The 25,595-nt window shown below is 48.5% G+C and overlaps 12 protein-coding genes across 12 annotated transcripts; 4 read left to right on the top strand and 8 right to left on the bottom strand.

Moving 5' to 3' along the window:
- Window positions 1-371: 371 nt before the first annotated feature.
- UREG_00288 (uncharacterized protein) lies at window positions 372-1,406 on the bottom strand (the record flags this gene model as incomplete). The annotated part of the gene is made up of 3 exons (XM_002540729.1): window positions 372-854; window positions 908-1,015; window positions 1,314-1,406. The coding sequence occupies 3 exons, from the start codon at window positions 1,404-1,406 to the stop codon at window positions 372-374; spliced, it is 684 nt and encodes a 227-aa protein (XP_002540775.1).
- A 643-nt stretch (window positions 1,407-2,049) lies between these two features.
- UREG_00287 (uncharacterized protein) lies at window positions 2,050-2,615 on the top strand (the record flags this gene model as incomplete). The annotated part of the gene is made up of 2 exons (XM_002540728.1): window positions 2,050-2,074; window positions 2,347-2,615. 2 exons carry the CDS (start codon window positions 2,050-2,052, stop codon window positions 2,613-2,615), a joined length of 294 nt encoding a protein of 97 aa, XP_002540774.1.
- Window positions 2,616-3,480: 865 nt separating this feature from the next.
- UREG_00286 (glycolipid-anchored surface protein 5) lies at window positions 3,481-5,175 on the bottom strand (the record flags this gene model as incomplete). The annotated part of the gene is made up of 7 exons (XM_002540727.1): window positions 3,481-4,233; window positions 4,288-4,425; window positions 4,476-4,558; window positions 4,606-4,816; window positions 4,876-4,888; window positions 4,959-4,998; window positions 5,058-5,175. 7 exons carry the CDS (start codon window positions 5,173-5,175, stop codon window positions 3,481-3,483), a joined length of 1,356 nt encoding a protein of 451 aa, XP_002540773.1.
- A 779-nt stretch (window positions 5,176-5,954) lies between these two features.
- UREG_00285 (uncharacterized protein) lies at window positions 5,955-6,474 on the bottom strand (the record flags this gene model as incomplete). Its single annotated transcript, XM_002540726.1, has 2 exons — window positions 5,955-6,071; window positions 6,331-6,474. 2 exons carry the CDS (start codon window positions 6,472-6,474, stop codon window positions 5,955-5,957), a joined length of 261 nt encoding a protein of 86 aa, XP_002540772.1.
- A 574-nt stretch (window positions 6,475-7,048) lies between these two features.
- On the bottom strand, window positions 7,049-9,537 carry UREG_00284 (uncharacterized protein; the record flags this gene model as incomplete). Its single annotated transcript, XM_002540725.1, has 6 exons — window positions 7,049-7,422; window positions 7,490-8,633; window positions 8,686-8,766; window positions 8,815-9,342; window positions 9,409-9,435; window positions 9,493-9,537. 6 exons carry the CDS (start codon window positions 9,535-9,537, stop codon window positions 7,049-7,051), a joined length of 2,199 nt encoding a protein of 732 aa, XP_002540771.1.
- A 716-nt stretch (window positions 9,538-10,253) lies between these two features.
- Window positions 10,254-12,036, top strand: UREG_00283 (uncharacterized protein; the record flags this gene model as incomplete). The annotated part of the gene is made up of 6 exons (XM_002540724.1): window positions 10,254-10,344; window positions 10,421-10,607; window positions 10,675-11,166; window positions 11,223-11,460; window positions 11,523-11,723; window positions 11,779-12,036. 6 exons carry the CDS (start codon window positions 10,254-10,256, stop codon window positions 12,034-12,036), a joined length of 1,467 nt encoding a protein of 488 aa, XP_002540770.1.
- Window positions 12,037-12,459: 423 nt separating this feature from the next.
- On the bottom strand, window positions 12,460-13,112 carry UREG_00282 (uncharacterized protein; the record flags this gene model as incomplete). Its single annotated transcript, XM_002540723.1, has 3 exons — window positions 12,460-12,647; window positions 12,713-12,783; window positions 12,832-13,112. The coding sequence occupies 3 exons, from the start codon at window positions 13,110-13,112 to the stop codon at window positions 12,460-12,462; spliced, it is 540 nt and encodes a 179-aa protein (XP_002540769.1).
- Window positions 13,113-14,484: 1,372 nt separating this feature from the next.
- Window positions 14,485-16,118, bottom strand: UREG_00281 (uncharacterized protein; the record flags this gene model as incomplete). Its single annotated transcript, XM_002540722.1, has 8 exons — window positions 14,485-14,696; window positions 14,750-14,975; window positions 15,030-15,072; window positions 15,123-15,144; window positions 15,207-15,230; window positions 15,286-15,439; window positions 15,588-15,791; window positions 15,858-16,118. The coding sequence occupies 8 exons, from the start codon at window positions 16,116-16,118 to the stop codon at window positions 14,485-14,487; spliced, it is 1,146 nt and encodes a 381-aa protein (XP_002540768.1).
- Window positions 16,119-17,886: 1,768 nt separating this feature from the next.
- Window positions 17,887-19,099, bottom strand: UREG_00280 (uncharacterized protein; the record flags this gene model as incomplete). The annotated part of the gene is made up of 4 exons (XM_002540721.1): window positions 17,887-18,119; window positions 18,320-18,410; window positions 18,466-18,577; window positions 18,630-19,099. The coding sequence occupies 4 exons, from the start codon at window positions 19,097-19,099 to the stop codon at window positions 17,887-17,889; spliced, it is 906 nt and encodes a 301-aa protein (XP_002540767.1).
- Window positions 19,100-20,169: 1,070 nt separating this feature from the next.
- UREG_00279 (uncharacterized protein) lies at window positions 20,170-20,799 on the top strand (the record flags this gene model as incomplete). Its single annotated transcript, XM_002540720.1, has 2 exons — window positions 20,170-20,400; window positions 20,455-20,799. 2 exons carry the CDS (start codon window positions 20,170-20,172, stop codon window positions 20,797-20,799), a joined length of 576 nt encoding a protein of 191 aa, XP_002540766.1.
- Window positions 20,800-21,954: 1,155 nt separating this feature from the next.
- Window positions 21,955-23,362, bottom strand: UREG_00278 (3-deoxy-7-phosphoheptulonate synthase; the record flags this gene model as incomplete). The annotated part of the gene is made up of 3 exons (XM_002540719.1): window positions 21,955-22,950; window positions 23,027-23,082; window positions 23,149-23,362. The coding sequence occupies 3 exons, from the start codon at window positions 23,360-23,362 to the stop codon at window positions 21,955-21,957; spliced, it is 1,266 nt and encodes a 421-aa protein (XP_002540765.1).
- An 820-nt stretch (window positions 23,363-24,182) lies between these two features.
- Window positions 24,183-25,217, top strand: UREG_00277 (3-dehydroshikimate dehydratase; the record flags this gene model as incomplete). The annotated part of the gene is made up of 1 exon (XM_002540718.1): window positions 24,183-25,217. One exon carries the CDS (start codon window positions 24,183-24,185, stop codon window positions 25,215-25,217), a length of 1,035 nt encoding a protein of 344 aa, XP_002540764.1.
- Between the last annotated feature and the right edge of the window lie 378 nt (window positions 25,218-25,595).

Genomic DNA, 25,595 nt, shown 5'->3' with positions numbered 1-25,595 from the left:
TTATCTATGCATTCTCTTCCCTGCATTTATTGTACAACACTTTCATTTCTTTTTTCTCTTTGGGCTGGGGGAAAATAAAAGAATCCGGACCATGGAGATAGCTTTATACCCAAATGTGTTCCATTTGCTGCTTCGTTTTCAGACCTTTCGTTCTCTACCGGACTATTTCTGTATGATTACGCCTTCTTGGACATTAATCCTTACACGCTTTCTTTCTCTTTTACGTTCAGTTTCCTGACTCATACTTTTATTTAATCTGATATCAAGTTGTATGCAGTGCTATGGCCTCGTATCCCAGTACTCGGCTAATGAAACCCGCCCATATCGTCTGGACATGCTTCGCATGAAAACCTTCATCCCAGGGCACATTTTTAAGCATACCCTAACCCATCATCCACCGTTCCATCCAACCGTCTAAACTTGACCGGATACATTACAGTTAAGACGATCCCCAGCACCCAAGAGGCGATCGTCGCCAGCAGCGCCATTGCCCTCTGCTCCAGCGTAATTTCAACCTCGTTGCTCACAAACCCATCCCCATAATCGTCATCCTCCCACTGCCTCACAACATCCTCGAACAGCACCGGCTGATCTGTAATCACTCCATCAACTTTCCTCCGGACACTCCACCGCATCAACACCTCTTTATTCACAGTCCACACAAACACAGCTTTCCCCGCCCGTTTGGCGTCAGCAAGGAACCTCCGCCCGCCACAGCCCATGAGAACTTTTTGGTTGATGCTAATACTCACCCCTGGAACCGTCAGAAACTGCCGAGCATACTGGATGGAAAAGGTCGTTATGGCGAGCGGGTATACGGGGAAGTGGTCTCGAACAAGCGAGAGGTATTCAGCCTGTTCGATCATAAATGAGGGGTAAAAAAAGGAGAGGAGTCTCGGTTTCATACCGTCCAGGAACCCAGCACCACACGGTCCCTCCATGGCCGATACGGTGATGGCACGGAAAGAAAGACGCGAGTGAGGGCGGCAATTATATTATCTGCATTATTATCAACCTGTTGAAAATGTCAACACAACGCGTGATCTTGGGTGAAATCCCGATCCAGCACCGACCTTGATATCTAGTAATATCCACACGTTCGCCCGCTCTGGAGCAGCTATATATTCTAACAAGTCTATGAGGCGCGGCATAGGCTCATGGGGCGGCTTAACAGTACGCAGAGTACTGAGATATGACCAGTCACAGTCGACAAGACGCCTGTCAATGCCAAAGCAGCGCTTAAGCGTAGCATCCTGAGATTGTTGTCAGCGTAAATGCCTGGGAGGCGGGGCTGTGAGCAGAAAGTAACACACATGCGAAAGTACAATAACCCCGTCTCTGGAGAGGCGGATATCCGTCTCAATAGCGTGTGTGCCTACCTCGACGGCATGCGTGAAGGCGTTCATTGTGTTTTCGGGGAATTTCGCACTGTACCCGCGGTGGGCGATGGTCTGCGGGGTGCTGAGCGTGCCATCTTTTGAGCGGATGGATTCAACCCACGAAACGCCTTTTATAATATAGCATCAGCGAAGATGTTGTCTGCGAGTATGGTGGACAGTAGTTACCTGTTGGAGGGGAGGAATTTGAACTCTTGGTAGACACCAGATGGCCTGTCTCTAGAGAGCTCCCATGTTCAAGAGGCGACGAGCACTCCATGATCGTCGGTTTGGCTGCGTGATGACGCCCTTTGGTCGATCTCTCAATCCCCAAGCCGTATATAAGTCTATCTCGGGGACATTCCTCTCTTCCAAAGCCAGCAGTTGATGTATTCTTTGTGGAATCGAACGCAGTTCAACCCATCGCCCAAGCTCATCGAAGAATCACCACTGGCAATGCAGCTGAACACTCCCGTCAGCTGAGCTCCAGCAGGAAGAACCTTGGGTCAATCGCAATGTCCCTTGCGACTATCGTTACTTCTTCGATTTAGCAAATTCGATGGGAGAAATATCGACTCACCGGCCATCGCCAGCGCACAAGAGGACGAGAGAAAAAGACAGCGTCGCAGCAAGCAGGATCTCGTCGTTTAGTTAACCAACGACTCTGTTAGCGATGTCTTACCGTTGTTTAGTAACTGGTTAGTCAGTTCAAACTCCCGGCATGAACGGCCTCGCTTCCAATCTCCCTCGTACCCGTCCACTCCTGAGAACCAGACAGAAAGCGGCACAGGCCACGCCTATTCTTGCTCTTGCAGCAGAGCCCTGGTAGTCCTTCCAGAAAGCACATGCCGGAGCCGCCAGGAGGAGAAATTCGAGGCGAGGAACGGGGCGTTGGGGAGGGAGGATGGTGATACTCGAACTGTGTCAAGCAAACGGGGGGCAAACACAGGCTGTTTTGGGCACTTATCAGTTAGTTTGATGGTGAGTCCACTCGCCCACAAGCGCCCAGCTATTAAACCCGTCGATTATTTTTGCTATCCTTCGCCCATGCCGAGTCGCGCATCTTCGAGTCCGATTCTGTGGTGCTATTCTGAACATCCGACAGCAGCGCAGAATGACGCCCTTGCAATCGGAGGCAATTCCACCCTCGTCGAGGCATATGTCCGGACCACAACTTCAGATTCCTTAATATATGAAGCCACACTGAATTTAAGCGCCTGTTACCTATTATCCACGTAGTAAGGTGTTTGCTATTGCCTGGCACCAGAGCAAATGCTAAAATGGTCCCCAAAGCAGTCGAGTTGCCAGAGGCAGACATGTACACCTGATGTGCCGTCTAGATGACGGCTTAGGGTTGGGATCCATCAGAGAGCAAGGTAAAATAAATGCGGCAGAGGAGGCAAAGTTGAGACAAGGACGATTGCAAGACAATTGCCTTTCATCTTCTCAAAGTGGCAGTTGACGAGTATTCCCCCTTTTCAAAACCAATGCCATCTCGCAAAATCCACATTAGACGGGGTCTATGCATACTCTGGAGGCAACAGGGCTCCTTCGGATCTGTAATACTGGGTGATTACCCACTAATGTCGAACCTCATATCGGATGCTAATCAGCAACCATAGGATTTGATGGGATCCCGGTTACATTTGTATTGAGTGATGAAAGCTAGCCACTCCCTCCCGTATATCTCATGGAGATATCACCCCTTTCCCTTTTGATTACTGGCCTATTCTACATCTCCTGCAGTCTCAAGCCGGAACTACCAGGAGCTCCGCTTTTCCGTTCTGACGGTTTTTTGGGAAATCTCTATGTTTCTGAAAACCAGCTATCAGAAAAGGCCAATATAAGTTAACTGATTGGCTTGTATGAGGGTCATGTCTGAGCTGTTAGCTTGAATCTACTACCTGTTCTAACGCTTGCAGTATGAGAGGTGAGACTGAACCCTAGATTCATTCCATGTTATGCCGCCTATGAATTACAATACACTTTCAAAAAGGAAGAAAGCCCCGGGATGAATTACCGGAAAGCAATAAGAATGAAGCGAGCGCGCCCCCCTTTCCATGTACAGCCCCAACCCCTTGAACCTGGTTAAACAAAACAGATTTTACATTTGGAGCATAAAGATAAACGAAGCACCAAACATGGTCGAAATTACAACCAGCATAGCACAGACCATTGGGGCGATGCTAGTTTCAATGCGTAAACCGGCCGCGGCGCCTTGACTTGAGGAAGATGTGGCGGTAACAGACCCAGATCCTGGGGTAGCCGTTCCACTAGATTTGGTACCCGCGTTCTGGCTGCCCTTACCCGAAAGTCCTGGTCCTTTGCCAGGGCCGTCTTTCATATACTTCTTCGCTGGCTCGGGGATGGCTGGGAGAGCATCGTCGTCTACGTCCCAGTTGGGAGCGTTCTTTTTGGGGCAAGGATTGGCGCCGCCAGTTGAGTTGTAGCCACCATCACCAGAAGGGTTCTTTGTGCCTGCAAATGCTTTCTTCAAAGTGTCGAAGTCATCCAGCTTCTTAGGCTTATCACCGCCAAGGTCCACTAAGCCGTAGTTACTCGGCTCTTGGGTATACTCGTAGACAAGACCGCCGGAGTAGACAGGCGTCATTTTCTCAGAGTACAAAGCCTTCACCTCGCCGAAGCCACGCTTATTTGTGTTGCACCCGTATTCAGAAAGGAAGAGAGGCAGTCCGTACCCCGTGAAATTTTTGACCTTCTGGTCCCATCCGGATGTCGTAAAGGATGACGGATCGCACCAGGAGTAGTCGTTGAAAGCGAAGAAATCACTTCGCTCATCGTCAGGCCCACAGTTCATGTATTGTGCCATTTCCAAGCGATTGGTGTCAATATCGGCCTATGAATTGGTTAGCATCGCCGTTTCAACGAAGATAAACAACTTAAGCCATACCGCAGAGTAACCAACGGGAACCTTTCTCAAACCGCGACTGCGGATAAACTGTCGAACGTCACGCGTAACAGCTTTGACGTAAGGAGCCGTGTTCGAGGTTTCACCATCATTGATGACTTCATTTCCAGAAAAGAAAGCCTAGCAGCCGTGAGACAATGCACGAAAGTACGTTCATATAACCATCTTACCAAAGTGTTGTCATATTTAGCAAACATTTCGACAGTCGCAAAGACATTTTGTAGATAGACGTCGTTGTATGATATTTCAGGCTCTATATGAATTAGAATCAATTCAATGGATGGGGATTGGTAAATTTACCTGCACGATTGATCGAGTATTTAGGGGTGTTCACATCGAGGACGAGATAGATTCCAGCATCTGCTAAAGCTTTCATGCACTCATCGTGGTTTTTGGAGTTGTCAACGGTGTAGATACGGATCGTGTTCAAGCCAAGTTCCTTGAAGTACTCAATGTCTCGTTTGCAGGTATCTGGCTCGGCAATTGGGTCTTCGACCTTTGATGAACCGCCCTAAAGTGCAAGCGTTAATGCTTGTTTCGGGGAATAGGGATTCTATTGTTATCACGAACCGGCTGATAGTCACTGTGCATCAATCAGCATCACATTGTATAAGATAACTCAAGCAAATAGAGGGACAGTGGTTCGCACTTACAGTCCACGAATGTAAAACCTCTCATTGCCTTTGAAGAAAGCTATGGTAGGCGTCTAGTTAGCTCACACTCTAGCCGGATCAAAACGCCCTCAAGCATACCATTGCCTTTGACAGTGATGGGTGTTATCTTGGAATCTCTGGATGACACTACACTGGCATAGGTAGAGGGAACGCTCAGAGCAGCAGCTGCCACCAGCGAAAGAACGGCGGTCTTCATGCTTGTCGAGGTCACTGCAGGGAGCGAGGGGTCGTATGTGATCAAACAAAGCTCTGGATATTAAAAAGTGTAAGTAGGAACAAGTTGATCAACGGTGACTAAATCGGCATTGGCAAACACAGCGAGTGAGGAGACGATATGGCGAACCGTCGAGGAGGCGAGTGGCCGCGTAGTAGAGGAAGGGCCAAACTGAAACGAACGGCAGTCTATTCCTTCCTGGCGGGAACGTGAGGCGAAGGGGGAGAGAACGAGGGACGATAAGAAGATAATTGGAAGCAGAAGAAGACGAGTCTGCGAGGGAGAACAGTAGAAGGAGAAGAAGGGGAGGAGAAAGAAAGAAAGGGAAAAAGTGGGAAATGCGCAAGATGATGACGAACAAAAGAAACAGCCAATATATTCACACACACACGCATATGGGACGCGCATCTTCAAGTGGAAGAAGCCGATCCAAGTTTCGCCATTTGTCCCTGATCCGCTATCCACGCCTCCCATGCGTCTGGACAAGGGGAGTGGCAATTAGGCCGGAGATTTTACCGTTGCTATATCGAGTGCTTCATTTCCATCTCTCTGCTAGTTAATACTCCAGCGGATAAAGCTTGGTCAACGCTGTCGTTAACACAGTCGCACAACCACAGCGAGTATCTCAGCAATGTGTTGGCTTTCCTCAGCCCGGAATCACATCACATAACCAGGCACCTTCTGGGGCGTTTTGTGAGAACAGCAGAGCTGCCCTACTATCTGCGATGCGCTGTTTATTCTTCTTGGAGGCCGGAGAGGTATCATTTGCGATCACTGACGAAGGACCCAGAGCCGGGGATCGACGCACAGGGCTTCGTTCCGGTTTCGTAAGTTATGCTGTACGACTGGACTTCTGGAAGCATGGAATGGAGGTCAACCTGCATGCAATAGTTATATCTGAAAGATGCAGGACGGTTAGTTGAGAGAGACCACCATCTTGTCAATGCCACCGTCTTATCTTTCAGAAAGAACACAGCGTTGGAGCCGGAAGGATTTCCGATTATTCAGGAGATTCAGCCACTTGAGCACAACGATTTTCCTCGTGTCAGTGGGAAAGGTAACGGCATGAGAAGCACGCATGCTCCAGATGCAAGCACTGGACAGCCGCATATCCCTCTGATGCACCTCTGAGCACACATCAGGCATCTGGATTGCGCGATGTGTTGTTGTTGTCTTAGCAGCAGACTGGCAGCGTGCGTTGTTCGAGCTCCCAGGCCGTGTGCATATCTGGCCTTGACGCTGTTTCGGAAGCGCAGATCCAGGCCTTTCATCGAGAAACATGGCAGAGCATACGTAACAACGCCCGACTTCCCACGGCCGCTGTGCAAATCATCTGGCTTTCGTCTCCACCTCGACGCTCGTTGCCGCACATTTAAAGCCTCCGCATCATCGCACTGATCGACCAGGCCTGGAAAACTGGGCAAATTGTTCCTAGTGGAGGAAAGGACAGGGATCTCCACTTGGAAGCGGAAAATTCGCAGATTGACAGGGGACCTTTGCGCGTTTAGTAGGAAAATGGTTCCGTATCGGAGGAGAGCGGGATTACCCTTCAGAGCAGAGAGTGATCGGGCCGGCAGCGCCTAGCCATTCTCTCGTATGTACTCGGTATGCATGGCTAACTGAGATGTCATCAGGTCGTTATATTTTGTGTTAACATCCAAATACATTGAAAGCAACCCAAAACGCCCCCTCCCCATGTATATATGTGTGTTCTCCGTACAAAACGCTTCTAAACACCAGCCAAAGCAAGAGGCCTATACAGATGCATCCCGAATATGCCCCTTGTCGAAGAGAAACCAAAACTACCCAAAAGACAAAATGGCCAAACCCAACGACTTTGAAAAAAGCTGAGCATTTATGCAACATCCTCGATATAATTCGCCGGCACACATTTCGTCACGCCGCCCTTCTCTACATCCGCCCATCCATTTCCGCTGTCGCGGTTGATAAGCACAAACTTATCACCCTCAACCATGCTCCATTCAACTTCCGTACGCGCTTGGTAGTCATACAAGGCGATGACGTACTGGAGTTTCTTAGCGCCGCGTTTCGGGGCGACGGCCGGGCCGCGGCGCTTGTTGGCGATGCTGTTCGCCAGTGATGCACTCGATGCAGAGTATGTAGATTCCGGTCGACCTTCGCGCTCCGACGGTGGGCTCGCGTCAACATAAGATGCGGGAACAAGCCCGGTGGATTGTCCCGCACGAACACGGATCCAGCCTGAGCCATCTGAAAGAAAATGCCAAGTTAGTTGTGGGCCTAGATTCAAAGTCATTAACAAGCGGTGAGAACTTACCGTCAGGTTCGACAACGAGAACAGTTTGTCCCTCGTCGACGCTTATTTCATCTTCCCCGTTGGCTTGATACGGATAGAGCATTTTCCCGCGGGGCTCGCTGGATTTCGAAGTAGACCCGCCATTTGTGACAGGCGGCGGAGAGCTTACGTATTGCTGAGGCGGAGGAGCCACGACTCGATGCTTCTCAGAGTAGCAGCTTCTTCGCCGGGGACGATGCGGCGGGCAACTCCGTAGGTCCCGTGTCTGTAGTCTGACTTGAAAGAGCAGATGTCGATCTAGCTGCACTAGCTGCGTATCCGGAGCTAAGAGAATCATCGTATCACGACGACTGAGTGTAGGCAGTTCAGCTGCACTTGTCGTCGTTGTAGAAGCTTCATATGGGCGAGTTGCGTTGGCGGCTTCTTGCCGCTCCGCTTTCAATTTCTTCTTTTCCTCCTTGGTTTGCTCTCCCGGGCATTCTGGGGCGACCTTCATCTCGCATTTATTGTGGCACGTATATCCACAATCTCGACAGTCAAACCCTTTAGCGGAAAGGCCCCAGATCCGATCGCCACAAAGATCACAATTCGTCGGGATTTTGAAAGTTTGTTGCCTGAAATTATGGTTTTTGGCCCCAAATGATAAATCCCCTACAACTGAAGTGACGGTCGACGTTTCCACTTCGGCTGTCAGCCGCTTGCGGTCGAGTTGATGTAAATCTTCCTGCATCGAGAAAATAGCACGAACAACCTCTACCTCGTCGCGCTTGTCTTTGCCATCCCGAATACTTTGGCGCACGTTCTTCGCATTCTCGACCTCCCTCCGCTTTTTGTCAGCTTCTCCCTTCATCTCCTTCATTTGGCTTTTACTTTTACTCAGGAGGTTCCGAAGGAATATCTTTGCAGCTTCATCGGTGACCATACTTGCATCGTCGTGCCACACAGGGCTCGGTTCGAATTGAATGTCCATTGGCTCTTGCCAGTTGGTAACGTTGTGTCGGCTGAACATCATAGAATCAAGTTTAGGATTGTTGCGTGGGATTTCAGAGATCACATGCGAAATATGTTCGTCCGTTTTCGACACGAGAGATTTTTCTAGTTGAGCAGCCAGTGTCCAAATTGAATTGAGCTTCGCTACTCGAGTCTCGTTGAGGTCTTGCAGGCCCTGAAGGATTTGGTCAGAAACGGCAGGGGAGGTTAGGATGGAAGCCACTAACGTCAAGCAGTTCCGGGACATATTCGTAGTAATATTTCTCTTTCAGTTTATTAGTGACGTTGATTGCAATTAGATAGGTATTCTATCACAGTTAGTCACAGATTAAGGACACCAAATAGTTGCAAAATACCTTCACGTTGTTCATTTCCGCGGCTTGCTGTTGATAGGCATTTTGAGCTTTTGCTTTGCCATGGTCGAACGCCGACTCCATTTTCTTCCGTCGATTTTCGACTTCCTGGCAAACTCCGTCGTATTTCCCTTTGACCTTCTTTAAATCACTATAAGAAGCGTCCCGTTCCTTCTCCAGTTTACTAGACCACTCGACGTGATGCTTGCGAAGCTCTTCGTACCGGGCCGCGACTTGTTTCAAGGGTTCGGCGATCCGAAATTCCAGGTCTGCGCCGAACTTATTTCGTTCTGCTGCTTCGGCTTCGATAGCCGACAGTTGTGTAGTCCACGTTGTTAATGAAGCAGATTCCAGTGACCCGGGAGTCATCGCCGGGGTGTCCCCCACGCTTAAACTGCTGGACTTCTTTGACTTGCGATCAAGGTATTTTCGACATAGTGCCGTCAATTTCGAGGCATACTCCTTCTCGAGGGCGCCGCGTTCTCGATAGAATTGTTGAATTTCGTCCAGCCAGCCGATCCCGCTGGAAACCTGCAAATTGGTTTAGCAGTAGTTCTTTTGAGGCAGAGCTATCCGGACTGAGCCGCGAGATCATACCCAGGCATTGACGGGCTTAAAGGCGTCCTATACGAAAATCAGTCTCCGTAAGTTGATTGCTCAGATAAAGCCATAGCGGCATACCCTTAACTCTGCCCCGAAATGGGGATCAACCTCAACTTGCGCCATGACCGCCGACTGAGATCCCCTCTCCCCATGCAAGTATGTGGTTCACGTGATTTGATTCCGGACGGCAGGGCCGGTCGACAGCAAGCACATGCAGCAAAGCAGAAGTGAGATGTCCGGGGCGTATTTCATTGCACTCACGGTTGGGCACTGCGATGGCGTGCGGGTTGCGTTTCCTCCGTCAGCGTCGAGGTGGGAGCAGCAGCGCCTCAGTTCGGAAGGCCGGGGGTTCCCTGGACTAGTCGCGAATAGGAAAGGCGTGGCTTGGGTGGGGGGTATACTCGGCTAGCATGTATTAGGCTAAGTGCTGGAGCTAGTTATAGCCCTAATCCACTCTGGGATTAGTCTCTCGAATGTTGTTAGTAAGCCAGTTTTTGGATGACTAAGCATAGAGTATCAGGACCGTGAAGGAATTCAGCTCAAGATGGAAGAAGAGACGTGAACAACACGCAGCAACAGGGAGCCGGAGATCGCGTTTGCTTCTAGTTTGTCTTCCTTGACTATATACACCTCGTCGAGGGCTCTGCGTTCTTCTTCCATTTTATTTGTACTCCTCTGCCGCATTTTCATCCTATACGTTCATCTTTACCCCCGCATTGTCCCGCTTTGCCGACTTTTGTTTGGCATTTCCAATCGCGTTGACAATATTTTATTCATTATCTGGCCGCTTAAACTTCCGCCCGACAGATCTGCTTTGAACTCGTTCTTTTCACGCCAACATGGCGTCTGAAAATCCGGCAGAAACTCCAGCTGGCGGGCCACTGGCAGCGCGAATTTCCAAACCAGAAACAGGCGATTCCCCCTCGACAGGTGTGTATAGCTGAAAAAGAAGCTGGCTGCTAATATCTCGTGCTGGGCGCTTGACTCACAAGTCCTGAATTGACAGACAACCCGACCGCTGAAAATGATGCTGGCAAAGGCCCGTCCATTCCCCAAGTAGACGGAGCCTCAGAGGACCAGCGTGGATCGGATTTGCAGGACTCCGAGTTCGATGTTAACGTAAAACTGAGCGATTTGCAAGCGGACCCGAACAACCCACTATATTCAATCAAGTCGTTTGAGGAGCTTGGCCTGTGAGTTTACATCGTTTTTCGCCCCTGGACGTTCTATGAGCGCTAACGTATTTTCCGCGTTGTTAAGTGCTGAGCCTATCCAAAAGGGTCTTTCGAAGATGGACTTCCGCCGCCCTTCTAAAATTCAGGAGAGGGCTTTACCACTTCTCATGGCCAATCCGCCCATGAACATGATAGCCCAGTCGCAATCCGGTACCGGAAAAACCGCTGCGTTCGTTCTTAATATTCTTAGCCGCCTTGATTTGAGTCCGGATAGGCAAAAGACCCCACAAGCCCTTGTACTCGCCCCAAGCCGAGAATTAGCACGACAGATTGTAGGCGTTATTCAAGCAATGGGTACTTTCATTGACGGACTCCATGTGGCAACTGCCGTTCCGATGGAAATGAACCGCAACCAACCCGTGCAAGCATCTATAGTCGTTGGTACACCTGGGACTGTTCAAGACCTGATCAAGAAGAGATTGTTTAACACGCAACATCTCGGGGTTTTGGTGCTGGATGAGGCAGACAATATGTTGGACCAACAAGGCCTGGGTGATCAATGCATTCGAGTTAAAGCGTATGTTACAACCTAGGATCTTTGCGCTATGTGCTACTATTCTAACCCTTGTGCAGTTTATTGCCGAGGACGATCCAGGTTGTCCTGTTTTCCGCCACTTTCCCCGATCACGTCGTTCGCTATGCTAACAAGTTTGCGCCCAATTCAAATCAACTTACGCTCAAACATGAAGAGCTCACAGTTGAAGGAATCAAGCAACTTTATTTGGATTGTGAATCAGACGAACACAAATATGAAATTTTGGTCAAATTCTACGGACTTCTCACCATTGGCTCTTCGATTATTTTCGTCAAGGTAATATAAGCTCTCTCCTTTCAATTGGTTATCGATGGTCTTTTTGCCTAACTGGGACTTAGACGCGTGCTTCAGCTGCGGAAATCGAGCGACGGATGATCGCAGAGGGTCATACAGTGGTGTCTCTGACTGGTGGTATCGAGGGGCAAAAGCGTGACGAAGTTATTGACCGGTTCCGCAATGGTACTGCAAAGGTCCTCATCACAACCAATGTTTTGGCTCGAGGAATCGACGTGTCTACAGTTTCAATGGTTATTAACTACGTGCGTTATCCTGTCCAACTTCTTTTATAATTACACATTAACGCTCGTGTTATAGGACATTCCGGAATTGCACCTACCAGGAGCCGCGCGGCGCATGGCTGACGCACAGACTTATCTTCACCGTATCGGTCGTACCGGCCGTTTTGGACGTGTTGGTGTTGCCGTCTCCTTTGTTTCCAATAGAGACGAGTGGCAGATGCTTCAGGATATCCAAAAGTACTTTAACACCAATATTGAGCGTGTTGATGCCCGGGATTGGGATGATGTGGAAAAGAAAGTCAAAAAGATCATCAAACCTTCTGCTGGGCGTTAGCTGGCGCAATATCTCTCTTTCATAAATGATCTCAAAACTTTTTCGTGTGTGTGGTTTACAGGTAACTATGGTTTCAGAAATAATGGGAAGGCTGTTAATATTGGGACGTTTTTATGAAGATACAATGAGAATGAAGTGTTGCAATATAACGTCCACATGATCACAGAAGGATAAAACAAAACTTTTGAGGGTATATAAACCTTTGCTAAATTTGCTTCTCTTTTATTACTCTTTCAAGCGGGCATCAGGAAAGGCTAGCTTAAGAAAATACCCGACTCTCAATATCAAAGCAGTTGTACGTACATGTTAAAATGACTATGATCGGCGACTGTCATTCAAATCAGAAATGGCTTGCAATTTGTTTACAACTCTCGACCGGAGTGACTAACTAATTCTTGGAAACACTTCAATAATTTTTTTTTACTAAATCCCATAGCCATGGACACCCTCAAGGAAGACGTCACGAGCAAGCATAATCACCACATAGAAACTGCGAAGCAATCGACGATTACCCAAAAGAGTTATTGACGGTTGAGCAAGTTGAGGATCTTGAGCAAAAACCTCGGCTGGTAGGTCTTTGAGCACCGGAAAAACCATTTGTATTGCATTTTCTATAGCTTCAATGCTGACATGTTGTAGGAAACAAAGCAAATTTCAAGCCCCCTCCTAAACGAACGAATGAATTTCAGGGGCAATTGGGAGGTCCGGAAGTCACCCGGTGGATTATCATTTCGGCGGCCTGTATAACTGTGTGTTAGCAAGCTATTTTATTGAAAGAGGGCAATGTCTACGTACTTTAGGCACCCTGTGTATGGTGGACTGCAGGCACCCCTGCGGGCTGGGCAGCAGTGACCGGTTCCCAGGCAACAATTGGGTGTTTTCACCGGGCAGCACCTCTTGATACATGAATGGCAGACTTTCCCGTCGCGATCATTGAACACCATATCCCGCCCCAGGAGCCCTGGATTCTTTGCGAGCGTCATGGAGTCGATTACCAAGTTATCCATTGCTAGTGGATCAGCGAGACACATTGGTGTCAGGATAAGAGAGGCGAGGGCATAAATCGTCCACTGCATTGTGTGGTTCTGGTATTAACAACTATAATATTCTTTATTGAGTTAGCTGTTGTATTTCTCAAGGCAACACCATATCCGCAGAGAAGTTCCTTACCAGCCCAGGCTTGACTTTCTGCTCATAGATATATTATGGCATGGACTGTTCAAGTCATCTTAGGCCCCGAGGCCTACCCCTCATTTTATATGATTTGCATGCAGGTATAACCAGTTTAGACAAAAGGGCCGCAGCAGCGATGCCGCGAACAGTCGCGATGATCACACAACGTATAGCTACACAAGCGGTTAGCTACTTTGGAGCGTATCACTTCGATAGAGGTGGCTTGTACTCATCCCCATCCATCATATACGGTACAACGGTTCGGACCTAAACAAGTTGTTAGGAGGGCCCGAGTTCTTCTGGGGACAACAAGACAACTAGGTTCTACGCCTTGCGTCAATTTTTAAGATCTCGGGAATGGATGTGTCACAGAGCATGAGCTTCCCTAGAGGTTCATTCTGCATAAACAAAGAAGTCTGCTCAGAATTTGTTGCACCATTCGAGTAATGTGCCATCTGATCGCTGTTCAGACTGGATTCACTTATACATTCATTCGAAAAACTCCATGACGTTGTTATTTGGCGTTGGAATGGGAGCAAATTTCGAGTCACGATTTGTGTCTGGGAGCAACTTATGCCAAGGACAGCTTCCTTTGCTGTATTGAATTCAGGTAGGATATAGAGAGCCAACGCTTTCATCAGGGACAAAGATTCCCTGCTATACCTAAACGCTAATCAGTAAGTCGTTGAGCTCCTTGAGGCGACTCAACAGATCGAATGTAAGAAGACAGCACAGATCTGGAGCCACAAAGAGGGGAAATGCATAAGCCAAATTTATTTCCATTTGGCTATTTATGTTGACGTTGTTGATAATTTACATTGAATATTGCGATTAGATTTTTCTCAATCTACTCCGTACAATCTCTGAATACGGGAGTTTCCTGGTGCCATATGGACTCACCATATTGTCCTTTTGGTGGATGTCTTTGCGAATGTAGATTCTTCTAACCCTGTTTATGCAGCTGAAAATAAACCAAAGTTTGTCAGCACTTTCGTGCTGACCAAAGTGGGTATATAGAGTGCAAATCAATATTGGAAAGTCAGTATAAGACCTAGATGCCCCTGGGAGAAGTGGATCGGAGCCTTCAGTGAAAGGATTGTGTAGGTATATATCCAAAGAATTGGAACCATGAACTATCAACATGCTACCCGTTCTATCAACAATAGGGGTATTCGAGGAAAATTGGCACCAAAGCGCCGAAATAAAAAGGGTATAATGAGGTGTACCACAAGGAGATCCAAAATACGCATATACAAGGGCGATAATCTAGTGCGGTTATCCCTTGACAGGAACAGGCATTGCAATCATGAGGCCCAACAAAGAGTTGGCTATCTCAGCTGCTGCGAGAACTGTCGTTTCGCCTCTTGTGTCATAAATTGGCGCGACTTCTACGACATCGCCGCCGATGACGGGAAGCCCGCGTAACCCGTCTATGATGGTGAGTAATTCGCGGGTGGAAAACCCGCCGGGCTCTGCAGTCCCGGTGGCTGTAGCGCACAATTAGTTCGGGGATTCCAAAGGAACAAGTAAGTATACATACCTGGCGCATATGCAGGATCTAGGACATCAATATCAACGCTGATGTACACATTGTTTGAGCCGACTCTATCTTTAATTTTTTGAATGATCCCAGATGTGCCAATTAAGTCAATATCCCGAGCCGTGATCATATCAAAACCGCATCGGATATCATTGCGGAGATCGCCTTTACGTCGAATGAGGGGGGCCCGAATGCCCACGTGGATTGAATCGTTGCGAATAAGACCCTAGGATGTTGTGAGCAGCGTGTCTCCTTGAAGTGATATGGATATTGGCCTCACCTCTTCGTGGGCGATATGTAAGAAAGTGCCATGGTTTACTCCTCTATTTTGCATTAGCGAATTTGTAAAGTAATCCCACAGGCCAGAACTCACGCATAGTCGGAGATTCCACCGCCTAGTCCAGAGAAATCAGCTAGTTAGCACCTTGCGTGTAATAATATAATTGGTCATCCGTACCTAAAACCGTGGGGTCCCAAGTATCTAAAAAGGAATACATTAGCACAACCATCCAGTGATGATTCCCGTTTGAACATACCGATATGGCTATCAAAGTGAATAACCGAAACCGGACCCCATTTTTCATAAGTTGATCGTAGCGCAGAAAGGGTGGTAGTGTGGTCACCCCCGAGGGTGATGATCCTTGGGACTAAGGATATATCCGTTGAATTGGCTATGCGCGATGAAATGACCTAGTTCGGCAAAATCAGCTGACATGGCCTCTTAAAATCATCTTGGTAACGCATATCTACAAAACTTCCTTGAATCAATCGAATCGGTTTCACACCACACGATATCGAAAGAAGGTCTTCCAGAAATGCACAGAATAGAGAACCTCACCTTATGGGCTTTATCAAGCTGTTTTAAGGCAATGGTATTGTCCAAAAAGGTTAACGGTGCATCACCGCAATCCACAATTTTGGCCCAACTGAGGAGGTTGTTTACTCCTGTATATATGTTCCAAGCGCTTTCTACTTTCATTCGCGTGGAACCTTGTCGGATGCCTCCAGGACCATACCTCGCACCTGGCCGAGCAGTTACACCCTTGATAAGTTGTTAGCAAATGTGACTCTGAGAGCAAGGTATCATTTTCGATTGAGGATATCGTACCGTGTCAAACGGCGCTCCAAGGAAAGCAATATCATACTTCTCCTTCTCTGCTTCACTATCCACAAAGCAGTTGACATATGGAACGTGAGCGAACGTTGATAATCCCGAGAACTGGCTCCCAGTTATGATATCGATATTCTCAAGATTATCTGTGGTTAGAGGCGCCTGCACAGGAACAGCGTGAATTGGAGGAAAGACGATATTCCGGCCAAGACAGCTGCCGCTGAACAAGACGAAAGACAGCCCAAAGACAAGGAGCATGTTGCCCGGTGAAGTTGCTAGAGCAGCAACAATGCGCACTAATAACAAGAAAAGAATGGACAAAAGTTGAATGCATCTCCAGGCGGATTCAGCTCCGACTTATGTACCCCACAAAGAGGCCTGTTGCGCCACGCCCTTCGGGAAGAACGGGTCGTGGAGTCGTGGCGTGAGATGGTGGAGCTCGTGCGAGATAAGAGAGCATTCATTTTCCCTCGCTTCAATTGATATCGGCTTCCCAATGAAGCTCTCAGCATCGTTGAGCCTTTCATCTCATATGGAGGCTTATCTGCCTGTCCGAATATCCTCCTCCTGCGTGAGCTCCCATGTTGCGTTGAGAGAGATTTGAAGCAAAAGCTGAGATGCCAAGAACAGGGGTTGAATTAGAGTTCTCGGATAAAATGTGGGCCAAGGTCGGTGGCAGAAACGCCGAGCCGAGACCGTGCGCCAAGCCCGGGCCACGTGAAGCAGCCATCAAACCTTGTTCTATCAGCTTTGTCAACGGCCAACCCCTCCAACAAGAGATTATCTGGGAGTCGAAGTTGGCTCTTATATAGCGGGTTGAAAATGGTACGGGCCTCGTCTTTGGTTCAGGCGAAAAGTATTCCAATGTTCCATACTGATTTGTGTGCGTTCCTGACAGCCTCATGCGGACTCGTCGTATTTTGCACCTGGCCTCTCAAAGTCGGAGGTTTATGCCCAGGTTCTCCAGCAGGCACAAGCCCTGATTGAAGGTCGGCGAAATTGGGTATATCTATCCCAAGGGCGGGTATCATCCAGAGGCTGACATGACCATCGACCGCTGTATTTAGGTAAGGTGAGCACCCAAACATGTTGATATTCCTTTGTTTCCATGCTTTAATTTGGAATCGACCTTCGCTATATATTAGACTTTGCTTACCATTTCTAGCAATTTCGCAAACGTCTCTTCTCTGTTATGGCACGCCTATGCCAGCCTCCCCGCACCTTCGAACGCCGTAAACTGGGCCGGGTTTTATATTCGAAAAGATAAATCTCCTTCAACCGCGGACTCTACAGCTAGCGATGCGAAAAATATCCTGCTCCTAGGGCCCTTCCATGGTAAACCAGCTTGTCAATTGATACCGTTCGGCCGGGGGGTGTGTGGCTCGGCTGCCTCAAGGCGAGAAACGGTGATTGTGCCTGACGTGCTGCAATGGGAAGGGCATATCGCATGTGATGCAGAGAGTAGGAGCGAGATTGTGGTGCCAATTATAGTGGGTGGAGAGGTGAGTAGGTACCTTCTCCTGTTGTGAATTGCTACCTAACGCCAATGTTTCTTTGGCTATCTTTAAGACCATGGCTCTGATAGATATCGATTGCACTCAACCTTTGGGTTTTGACGAAGTCGATAAGAAGGGGCTTGAAGCCCTTGCGATATTATTGGCGGAGAACTGTGACTGGTAAAGGGGTTAGATCTTCCTGTTGCGAGAAGATAAAGGATGTATCGACCTGAAAATGTATAATTGGATGATAATGTGGCTAAATGGCTCCCTTTTTCAATGGGGCGTATTCGAACCGTGGAATCAGGCAAGTCAATCCACGTTAAACTTTAATCGGAATCCAGAAAACGGCACTTGTGAAGTTCCATGGAAGCCGAGTGCTTTATTACGACTTCTGAAGATATTTTCGCACCATCTTGGAGACGGAAAGAGATATTTGACCTTTAAATACTTCAATCAACTAGAACTAACCCAACTCCAACACCCTGGGAAAACCGGCCTCTTTCATAGGTTGATAGGCTTTGGCTCCATCACTTATTTTCGGTCTTTCTTTTCTTTGCGGCATGATGGGGCAAGAATTCTTGCTTATAGGTTTTGAAGAAGTCTGGCGGCTCTTGCGGATGACCGCCTGTGACGTCGTGGAACGCCGTGGTCGAGATATAGTTGGTTTTACCTTGACGGACCAGGGAATAATATTCGAGGAGATATTGAATCTCCGACTCATCACTTTGGGATTGCGCGTGGAGGACCCTCCTGGCTTCCGCTCTTAAAAGACGCAAGGTTAGTATTGGTTTCAGAGGTGAGGGTAGAGGCGGATATACTCTGAGATATTTTCAAACTGCATTGTTGTACCCAGGGCTTGACTAGCAGCGGATGCTAGCTCATCTCCAGTGCAAAGCATTGGTCCTGCGGGGCGATGTTAACTCTTCGCTTTCATATCGTGAACCTATGGGTGTTCCATACCGGTAAGGACCATCAGCTGGCCTCTGTGCGCATCGCTGAATCCGTGCTTCCCCTTTCCTGTCAATACGTGCGCTGCAACTTGGGAAAGATCCTGTTTGAACTATTAGCTAGCTCCATTTCCGATGGGCGCACATTCAAGAACGTACTCCAAGGGCCATTGGCGCGAATTTGTGATTCTTCCCAATGGGGAGTGGGAGATGACCTTCCTCCTGGGCCTGAGGAGCATATAGCAGGAGGTTTTCTGCATAAAATCCGGCGCTTCTTCAAGGTTAGATATCAACCCCGCTACTTAGTAGCAGCCAAGACGTACCGAATAACAACTGGAGAATGTCCCGCTGACGACTTCGGATCACCCTTGCTTGCCATGAAGAGGCACTCGAGATCGATGAACTCCCGAAGTCTCGGCTGCTGATCCCTTTCGGCCAGGTCACATCCTGCAGCGCTGATCAAGCAAACATTTGGAACATTCGCTTTTTTGGTCGCCTCAATCAACTCGACAGTGATGTCGTATTTCTCCTTATGTGGAGGGGGAATAAGGCACATGGTGTCTGCTCCCGTCTGCTCCAATGTTTTCACCATTTCCCGCACACGGCCAGGTTTGTGGGGGACGATCTTGACACCGAGCTTCTCTAACTCCTTGCACACAGCCGAATGCGGGTGGAGGGAGAGGCCACAGACGGAGTCGAGGTTTTTCTTGAAGTCTGGATTGGAGACTAGCAGCTCCGCAATTAGGTGTCCGGTGTGGCCATCAACGGCGGTAATGCAGATATTTCGGGGCATGTTCGATACGGTTGAATTGGAACCTCAATTGAAACGCAAAACTGTCAGTGTCTTGAAGATATTCCGGCAATGCGAAGCAACTATATGAATATTGGGAAAGAGGGAGAAGAAGAGATAAGATCATGCTCCTTCATAGTTAGAGACATCATCCAAAAAGCTTCCAACAATGCATGATGGTGATGTCATGAATATTCCATGCTTTTAGGCCTTGAAGGTCGTGCCATGTCGCAAGTTCCTATCCAGCATATGCATTCCCGACCCTGCCGGAAGGTTATCACCGTCTCGAAGCAGCAAGCCTCCATCATAGGTTCGTTATGTCCGGCCAGCTCGTTGGTTGATGTGAAGTCATCTTCACCCTTGACTGCTTATGTCAGCCATATTAACCACTTCATCAGCATCTCCAGCTTTCTTCCAACTTCAATAAACAAACGGCTTGAAAGGCGCAAATTTAGTTGGCCTTAACACTGAGATGATTCCCATTACGCCCGTGATCTCTATTACTAGCTTAGCCGAGTTCCTCTGGGCGACAAAATCTCGATGCCTGCATTGCTAGCCCCTACAGATTTCTTGACCGGGCCAAAACCTGCTTCGATGAATCTTGATTCGAGCACTACGAGGGGGAACCCCTGAAGCTTTTCAGATATTGATTTGGTCTAGGCTCAACGTCGTCTCGTTGCTCTTTGACCTTGGGATGCACAAGCAGCTGAGGCTGACGTCATGGTGGAAGCTCTCGGCCTGCGAATGTGCCTTCAGATCATGGAGCAAGTTGCCAGGGACTAAATCCGTGACATCCTAACTTCCAATCGCGAACGCTGCATTTGCAATCACGCTGAAGGCTCTCTATGCGCTGTGTTCCCTAGGATGACTTCATCCAGCATCTGGGCAAAGAAGGAGGGATATGGTTGCGTATATTAGCAGTCCATTCGCAGCAAGGCAATCATTTTTGTTTTGAAATCCCTCCTTATCAATCAGCCGCAGTGCAATACTTTATAGGGGTGGCATATTATCTAGCATACGCTTATCAGACAAAGTACCCTTAAAACGTCTTGCTTAGCCCTACTTTATTCATCATGACTAGAATCTCCGACGCTATCAAAACGGATCATCGGCAAATCGAGGCCTGTTATGACAAGATAATCAATTCGAATGACCCGGATGAACAAACCAGATGGCAAAATCAATTCACTTGGGAATTAGCCCGCCATTCAATTGGAGAGGAATTGGTCGTCTACCCTGCATTTGAAACGCACCTCCCTGAAGGGAAGGATATGGCGAATAAAGACCGCCAGGAGCATCAAGTTGTATGTGAAAATGCTTTCCCCATGAACTGATTCGCGGTCGCTAAGACACAGTAGGTCAAGGAGCTCCTGAAACAATTTCAAGAGATGAAATCTTCAGATCCCAAGTTCATGTCTACCATTAGAACGCTTATGGACAATCTCTCCCCCCATATCAAAGAGGAAGAGGAACAGGATCTGGTCCGTCTCGAAGGCGCGCTTGATCAAGCCGAGAGCGAGAGAATGGCGACATCTTTTGGAAGGACCAAAATGTTTGTCCCAAGCCGATCTCACCCATCGGCTCCCAACAAGCCACCGTTTGAGACTGCGGTTGGGCTGCTGACGGCCCCAATTGATCATATCGCCGATATTTTTCGAAAGTTTCCTGATCACTCTATCAGTCCCAACCCCTCAACGAAATAATTGGGAGAATATCTCGCGACTGTATCTATTTCCGATGAATTAATGTGTTTCTAACCTTGATATGGCAAATTGAATCCTCTTTGTGAGTGTCATACCCTGGAGAGGTTGGATCTCGAGTTCTGGCTTGAAGGGCCTCTGTTAGGGCTTGATCATGAACTGTAATATTAGTCTTAAGAAATGTTGCCAATTGCTGGAGAAACCTCTCGTATTTCGAAAGTTATACTTCATTTCAAGCGATTCCTAGGTCTGGATTGGCACATGGAACATGGAGCAAGTACATTCCAGATAGGCGAGACTCATGGAGTTATTGATCTCGGTTACTGTCCATTCAGTTCCATACTTTGGCAGCATTCTAGTCCGTATTCAATGATCCAGAGGCGAGTCGAGCACTCACTTTTGTTGTCGGTGATCACGAACTATCGAATCAAGCAACCAAAAGCAATTCATTCCAACGCAACCATTTCATTCTCCTTCCGACAAAAGTGATGATGTTGCGCCATTTTCACAGACGGAACTTTTGACTGAGTTTTCTACTATGCCGTCTGCCGTGACGGTGGCTGGGTAATTGGGCCGGCTGGAAAGAATTCTTTCTTACCGAGAGCAACTGGTATCCCGAGTGCAAAGGCCTCCAGAGCCCCGTTTTCAGGCGCTTACATCAACGGACCTGGGATACAGGATGAAGCGAAACCCCTGAGACTTGTAAATTCGATGCGGTGATATAAAGTGTTTGGAGAACTTGCTTAGGGGATGTTGAGGTATGAACCGTGAAAGGATGACGGCTGAGCAGGTATCTTGCTCAGAAAAGCCAGCCGAAACCCATTATGTGACACGGCACGCCTTTGTTTGTATGCCTCAAGTGGTAGACTCGCTGGGGCACAATGCTTCGGACCCTAGTAACTGAAAAGCCCGTAGTAGAGATTATTTTATCAAAACTGCGAATCAGGCAAATTCTTCACTGAAATAGTTATACACCCTGTCTTCGCTTTTCCTCGAATCGAGATATCCCTATATCTTCCATACTTTTTCACCGAAATAAAATGCGTATTCAACGGTTATTATGTAGCTCCAGATATTATCTTAGAGATGAGTCACACCCACTTGCTTATACATGGTGAGAAATGACCGCGAAAACGGCGTATACCCGCAAGCTCAATATCAAGATTTCGTGACCGCTCGACGTACCTGGACGGCTTCAGCCAGCTGCTCCAGGCAATCCACTGTCGTATTCCATCCTATGCAGCCGTCTGTGACACTAACACCGCGTTGGAGACCCTCCGGACCTTCGTTCGGAATGCCTTGCTTACCCTCATGCAAATTCGACTCGATCATCACGCCGATGATAGCTTCTTGGCCGGCACGAAGTTGGGCTCCAACATCTCGCGCGACCAGCGGCTGCCTCTTATAGTTCTTTTCGGAATTACCATGTGAGCAATCAATCATGATTCCAGTGCGATGGCCTTGTGCGCTGAGAAGGTCCTGAGCTACCCGAACGTCTTTGTCGTGATAATTTGGACCTGATGAGCCCCCACGCAGTATCAAAAAGCAGTCTGTATTACCACTTGACCGAACAATTTGAGTCCACCCGTTATCGGCAATCCCTCCGGCAAAACTGTGACTGCTCGCGGCACTAGTTATGGAATTGATAGCTTCCGTAAGACTACCGTCCGTACCGTTTTTGAATCCAATAGGGAAGGGCATGGAAGAGGCAATCTGCCGGTGGGGTTGTGACTCAGTTGTGCGGGCCCCAATAGCCCCTAGAGACATAAATTCGGCAAGATAAGGGGGCAAAGCCGTCTCCAATATTTCTCCCGCGATGGGAATGCCAGCAACCCCGGTCAAAGCGGAGTACAAGCTCCGCGATACCCTGAGACCGTGGTTCAAGTCACAGGACCCGTCGATATCCGGATCATTGACGAGCCCTTTCCATCCGACAGTCGTCCGGGGTTTCTCCAGATAAGCACGCATAATGATACACAGATCTTGGGAATGACGGTCGGCAATATCTTTAAGTCTCATTCCATATTCAAGGGCCGCATCAGGGTCATGGATAGAGCAGGGTCCAACTAGAACTAGAAGGCGATCGTCCCTCTTGTTTACAATGTTGGCAACTTCTCTCTGAGCCTTGGATACTGTCTGGAAAGATTTATCACACTGTAGGAAAATAGTTAGTAACTATCCAACCTGAGGCCAGTATCTGCGGCGGTTCTTGCCCTCTAGATAGCCTCACCATTGGAATCTCAGCTTTGAGGAGCCCCGGTGGTAAGAGCGGATTCATGCCCAACACTAAACACGCACATGGTCAATCGCTGAATTAAGGATCTCAAGGTGGACAAGATCGAGTTGAGCTACCTCTGTCATTGGATAGCTCCCCGGAGTGTTCCTCCTTCCAGGCTCCATTACCGCCTTCACGCATCAGTCGTTCCATTGCCATGGCCCATGACTGGCGAACCCGCCATCGTGTCAAGTCCAATGGCAGGGTTGCGGAGGGTGGAATTTTTGTCTTCGGTACAGCAGCGTCATTTGCTAACAATGGCTGAGCCGCGATTATAGGTGCTGGTGTCATGGTGTCGGCAGGATTGAAGTTGTTCACATTGCTTCACACTCCTGCATGTAGATATCTTAAGCAATAAATATCTTGCGGCTAATTTCGCGAGTAAGCAAGGGAATAAATGTCATGGATCGGCTGTAGCACGAACACGATCGATAACTCCCTGAGCACTCCGTATAGAGCCTCTAGCATGCAACAGGGACCTGCAGTACATGGGTTTATAGTCGTGTAACCTTGACCTGGCGTGATTTATGAGTCGCTCCCTGAGCGATTTAATGCATATCGGGATTTTTCCTATTTAGGTTTACGAATCATTCCTGGGAAGTGCTCCGTCGGCCATCGTTGCTCTCGAATGAATGGGCTGGGTAGTAAGGGGGTTTACTTCCAATGATTTAACCGTTCTGGGCTTCGGAACCATCCCGGATTCCCTAAAACAGTCAACAACGTAGCACCAACCTCCGGGGCTCATTCCTGGAACCCTTGGATAGGGATCACGACAAGGAAGTAGCCACGTTGTTTTAGTGGAGAGGAACGAGGCAAAACGGCCCTGTCAGAAGAGATTCAAACCGGAAGCGGGTCCACGAATGAAAGCGGCCGTGAGATTCGAGCTCCTTCGAGTTAGGCTATCTGCCGAAATAACTCACTGCATATGGGCAGCTATCATCATATATGCCCTCCTCCGGAAAACCTCTTAGGGTGTCATTTGTCACTTTGTCTAGCTGATTTTTTGGTCAGCTTTACAAAGTATTTGGAGAAGCAACTGCGTGTTACCTTTTGTATACAAAACCTACTTTGAGAATAGTAGACCCCGCGAAGACGCAAATCCACGTTGGTCATGGCTAATCGTCCCGCAATTTCATCACTATCCCTAGGACGCGCCTGGGTCCACGAGCTTCCTGTAAAGCTAGAGCAGGCCGCGAACCAGGGTTTCCAGGGGATTGAAATCTTTTACGAGGATCTCGAGTATCTCAGTCGTCAGCTTCCAGGCGGCCTCACGCGAAACAACCTCTTACAAGGCGCTCGTCAGGTCCGGCGCATCTGTCGATCTTTGAACCTCAAAGTTATTGCCCTCCAACCCTTCTGGTTCTACGAAGGCCTTCTTGATCGTGCTGAACATGACCGTCTCCTCGCCGAAAAGCTGACCCTCTGGTTCGAGCTCGGTCGCATTTTGAAAACAGATACAATCCTGATTCCATCGAACTTTTTACCTCCCGACCCTCAAACCGGAAAGCCGCGAATCACAGGCGACATGGATATCATTGTTGGCGACCTGCAGCAAATCGCTGACTTGGGTCTAAAACAATCACCACCGTTCCGCTTTGCGTACGAATCTCTCGCATGGGGCACCTACGTCAACACTTGGGAGAAATGCTGGGATATTGTTTGTCAAGTCGATCGACCTAACCTTGGAATTTGTCTGGACACGTTCAACATCGCGGCTAGAGTGTATGCAGACCCTTCTTTGCCAACAGGGAAAACAGCCACCGCAGATGCGGACATCAAAGCCACAATCTCCCGGCTTATCCGTAGAATCGACGTTCGCAAAGTCTTTTTCATCCAGATTGTCGACGGTGAGCGCCTTTCGGCTCCATTAGTTGAAGGACACGAGTGGTATGTCCAGGAACAGCCGAGTCGGATGAGCTGGTCTCGAAATGCGAGGTTATTCGCTTATGAGCAGGATCGCGGAGGATATTTGCCGGTTGTCGACATCGCCAAAGCCATATTCGACATGGGGTTCGAGGGATGGGCATCGTTGGAACTGTTCTCTCGCACCTTGGTGGACCCTGATCCCAAAACCCCGGAGAAACATGCGAAGCGGGGGATTGAATCGTGGAATAAGTTGGTTCGCGATTTGCAGTTGAGGACTTGATAATGAGTTGGGGGTCTCTGCGGCACAATGTCAGTAAATACCATGGTGTATGCTGGTTAGCTAAGAATCTGGATATTGAGTAACTCTGGGGCGGGTTGATGTCAGCTCCCGCCGTCATCCATGTCGTAATGATTGGTTAGGCTTCACATATTTTAGGAAATAGTCACTCCGGCAGTGTTTGTGTTTTGGGTACAATGTCCACTCTAGATCGAGATGACCCTTGGCCTGTAGAGTATTGCCCTTGAATTGCAGATGAACGATGGAGCGACGTCGGGGATGCCAGAACTCGACGTTTGATGCTCCAACCACGCTAAGCCCAAACGGGTCATTGGTCCCCCTGGCTGAATGCCAGCCCGAAGCCTGTTTTGCTGACTTGAT

Source organism: Uncinocarpus reesii, genomic scaffold (assembly GCF_000003515.1).
Source record: "Uncinocarpus reesii 1704 scaffold_1 genomic scaffold, whole genome shotgun sequence".
In the NCBI taxonomy this organism is placed as follows: domain Eukaryota; kingdom Fungi; phylum Ascomycota; class Eurotiomycetes; order Onygenales; family Onygenaceae; genus Uncinocarpus; species Uncinocarpus reesii.
The sequence above is the reverse complement of the archived record's forward strand: the minus strand, read 5'-3'. Positions and strand labels throughout refer to the sequence as shown.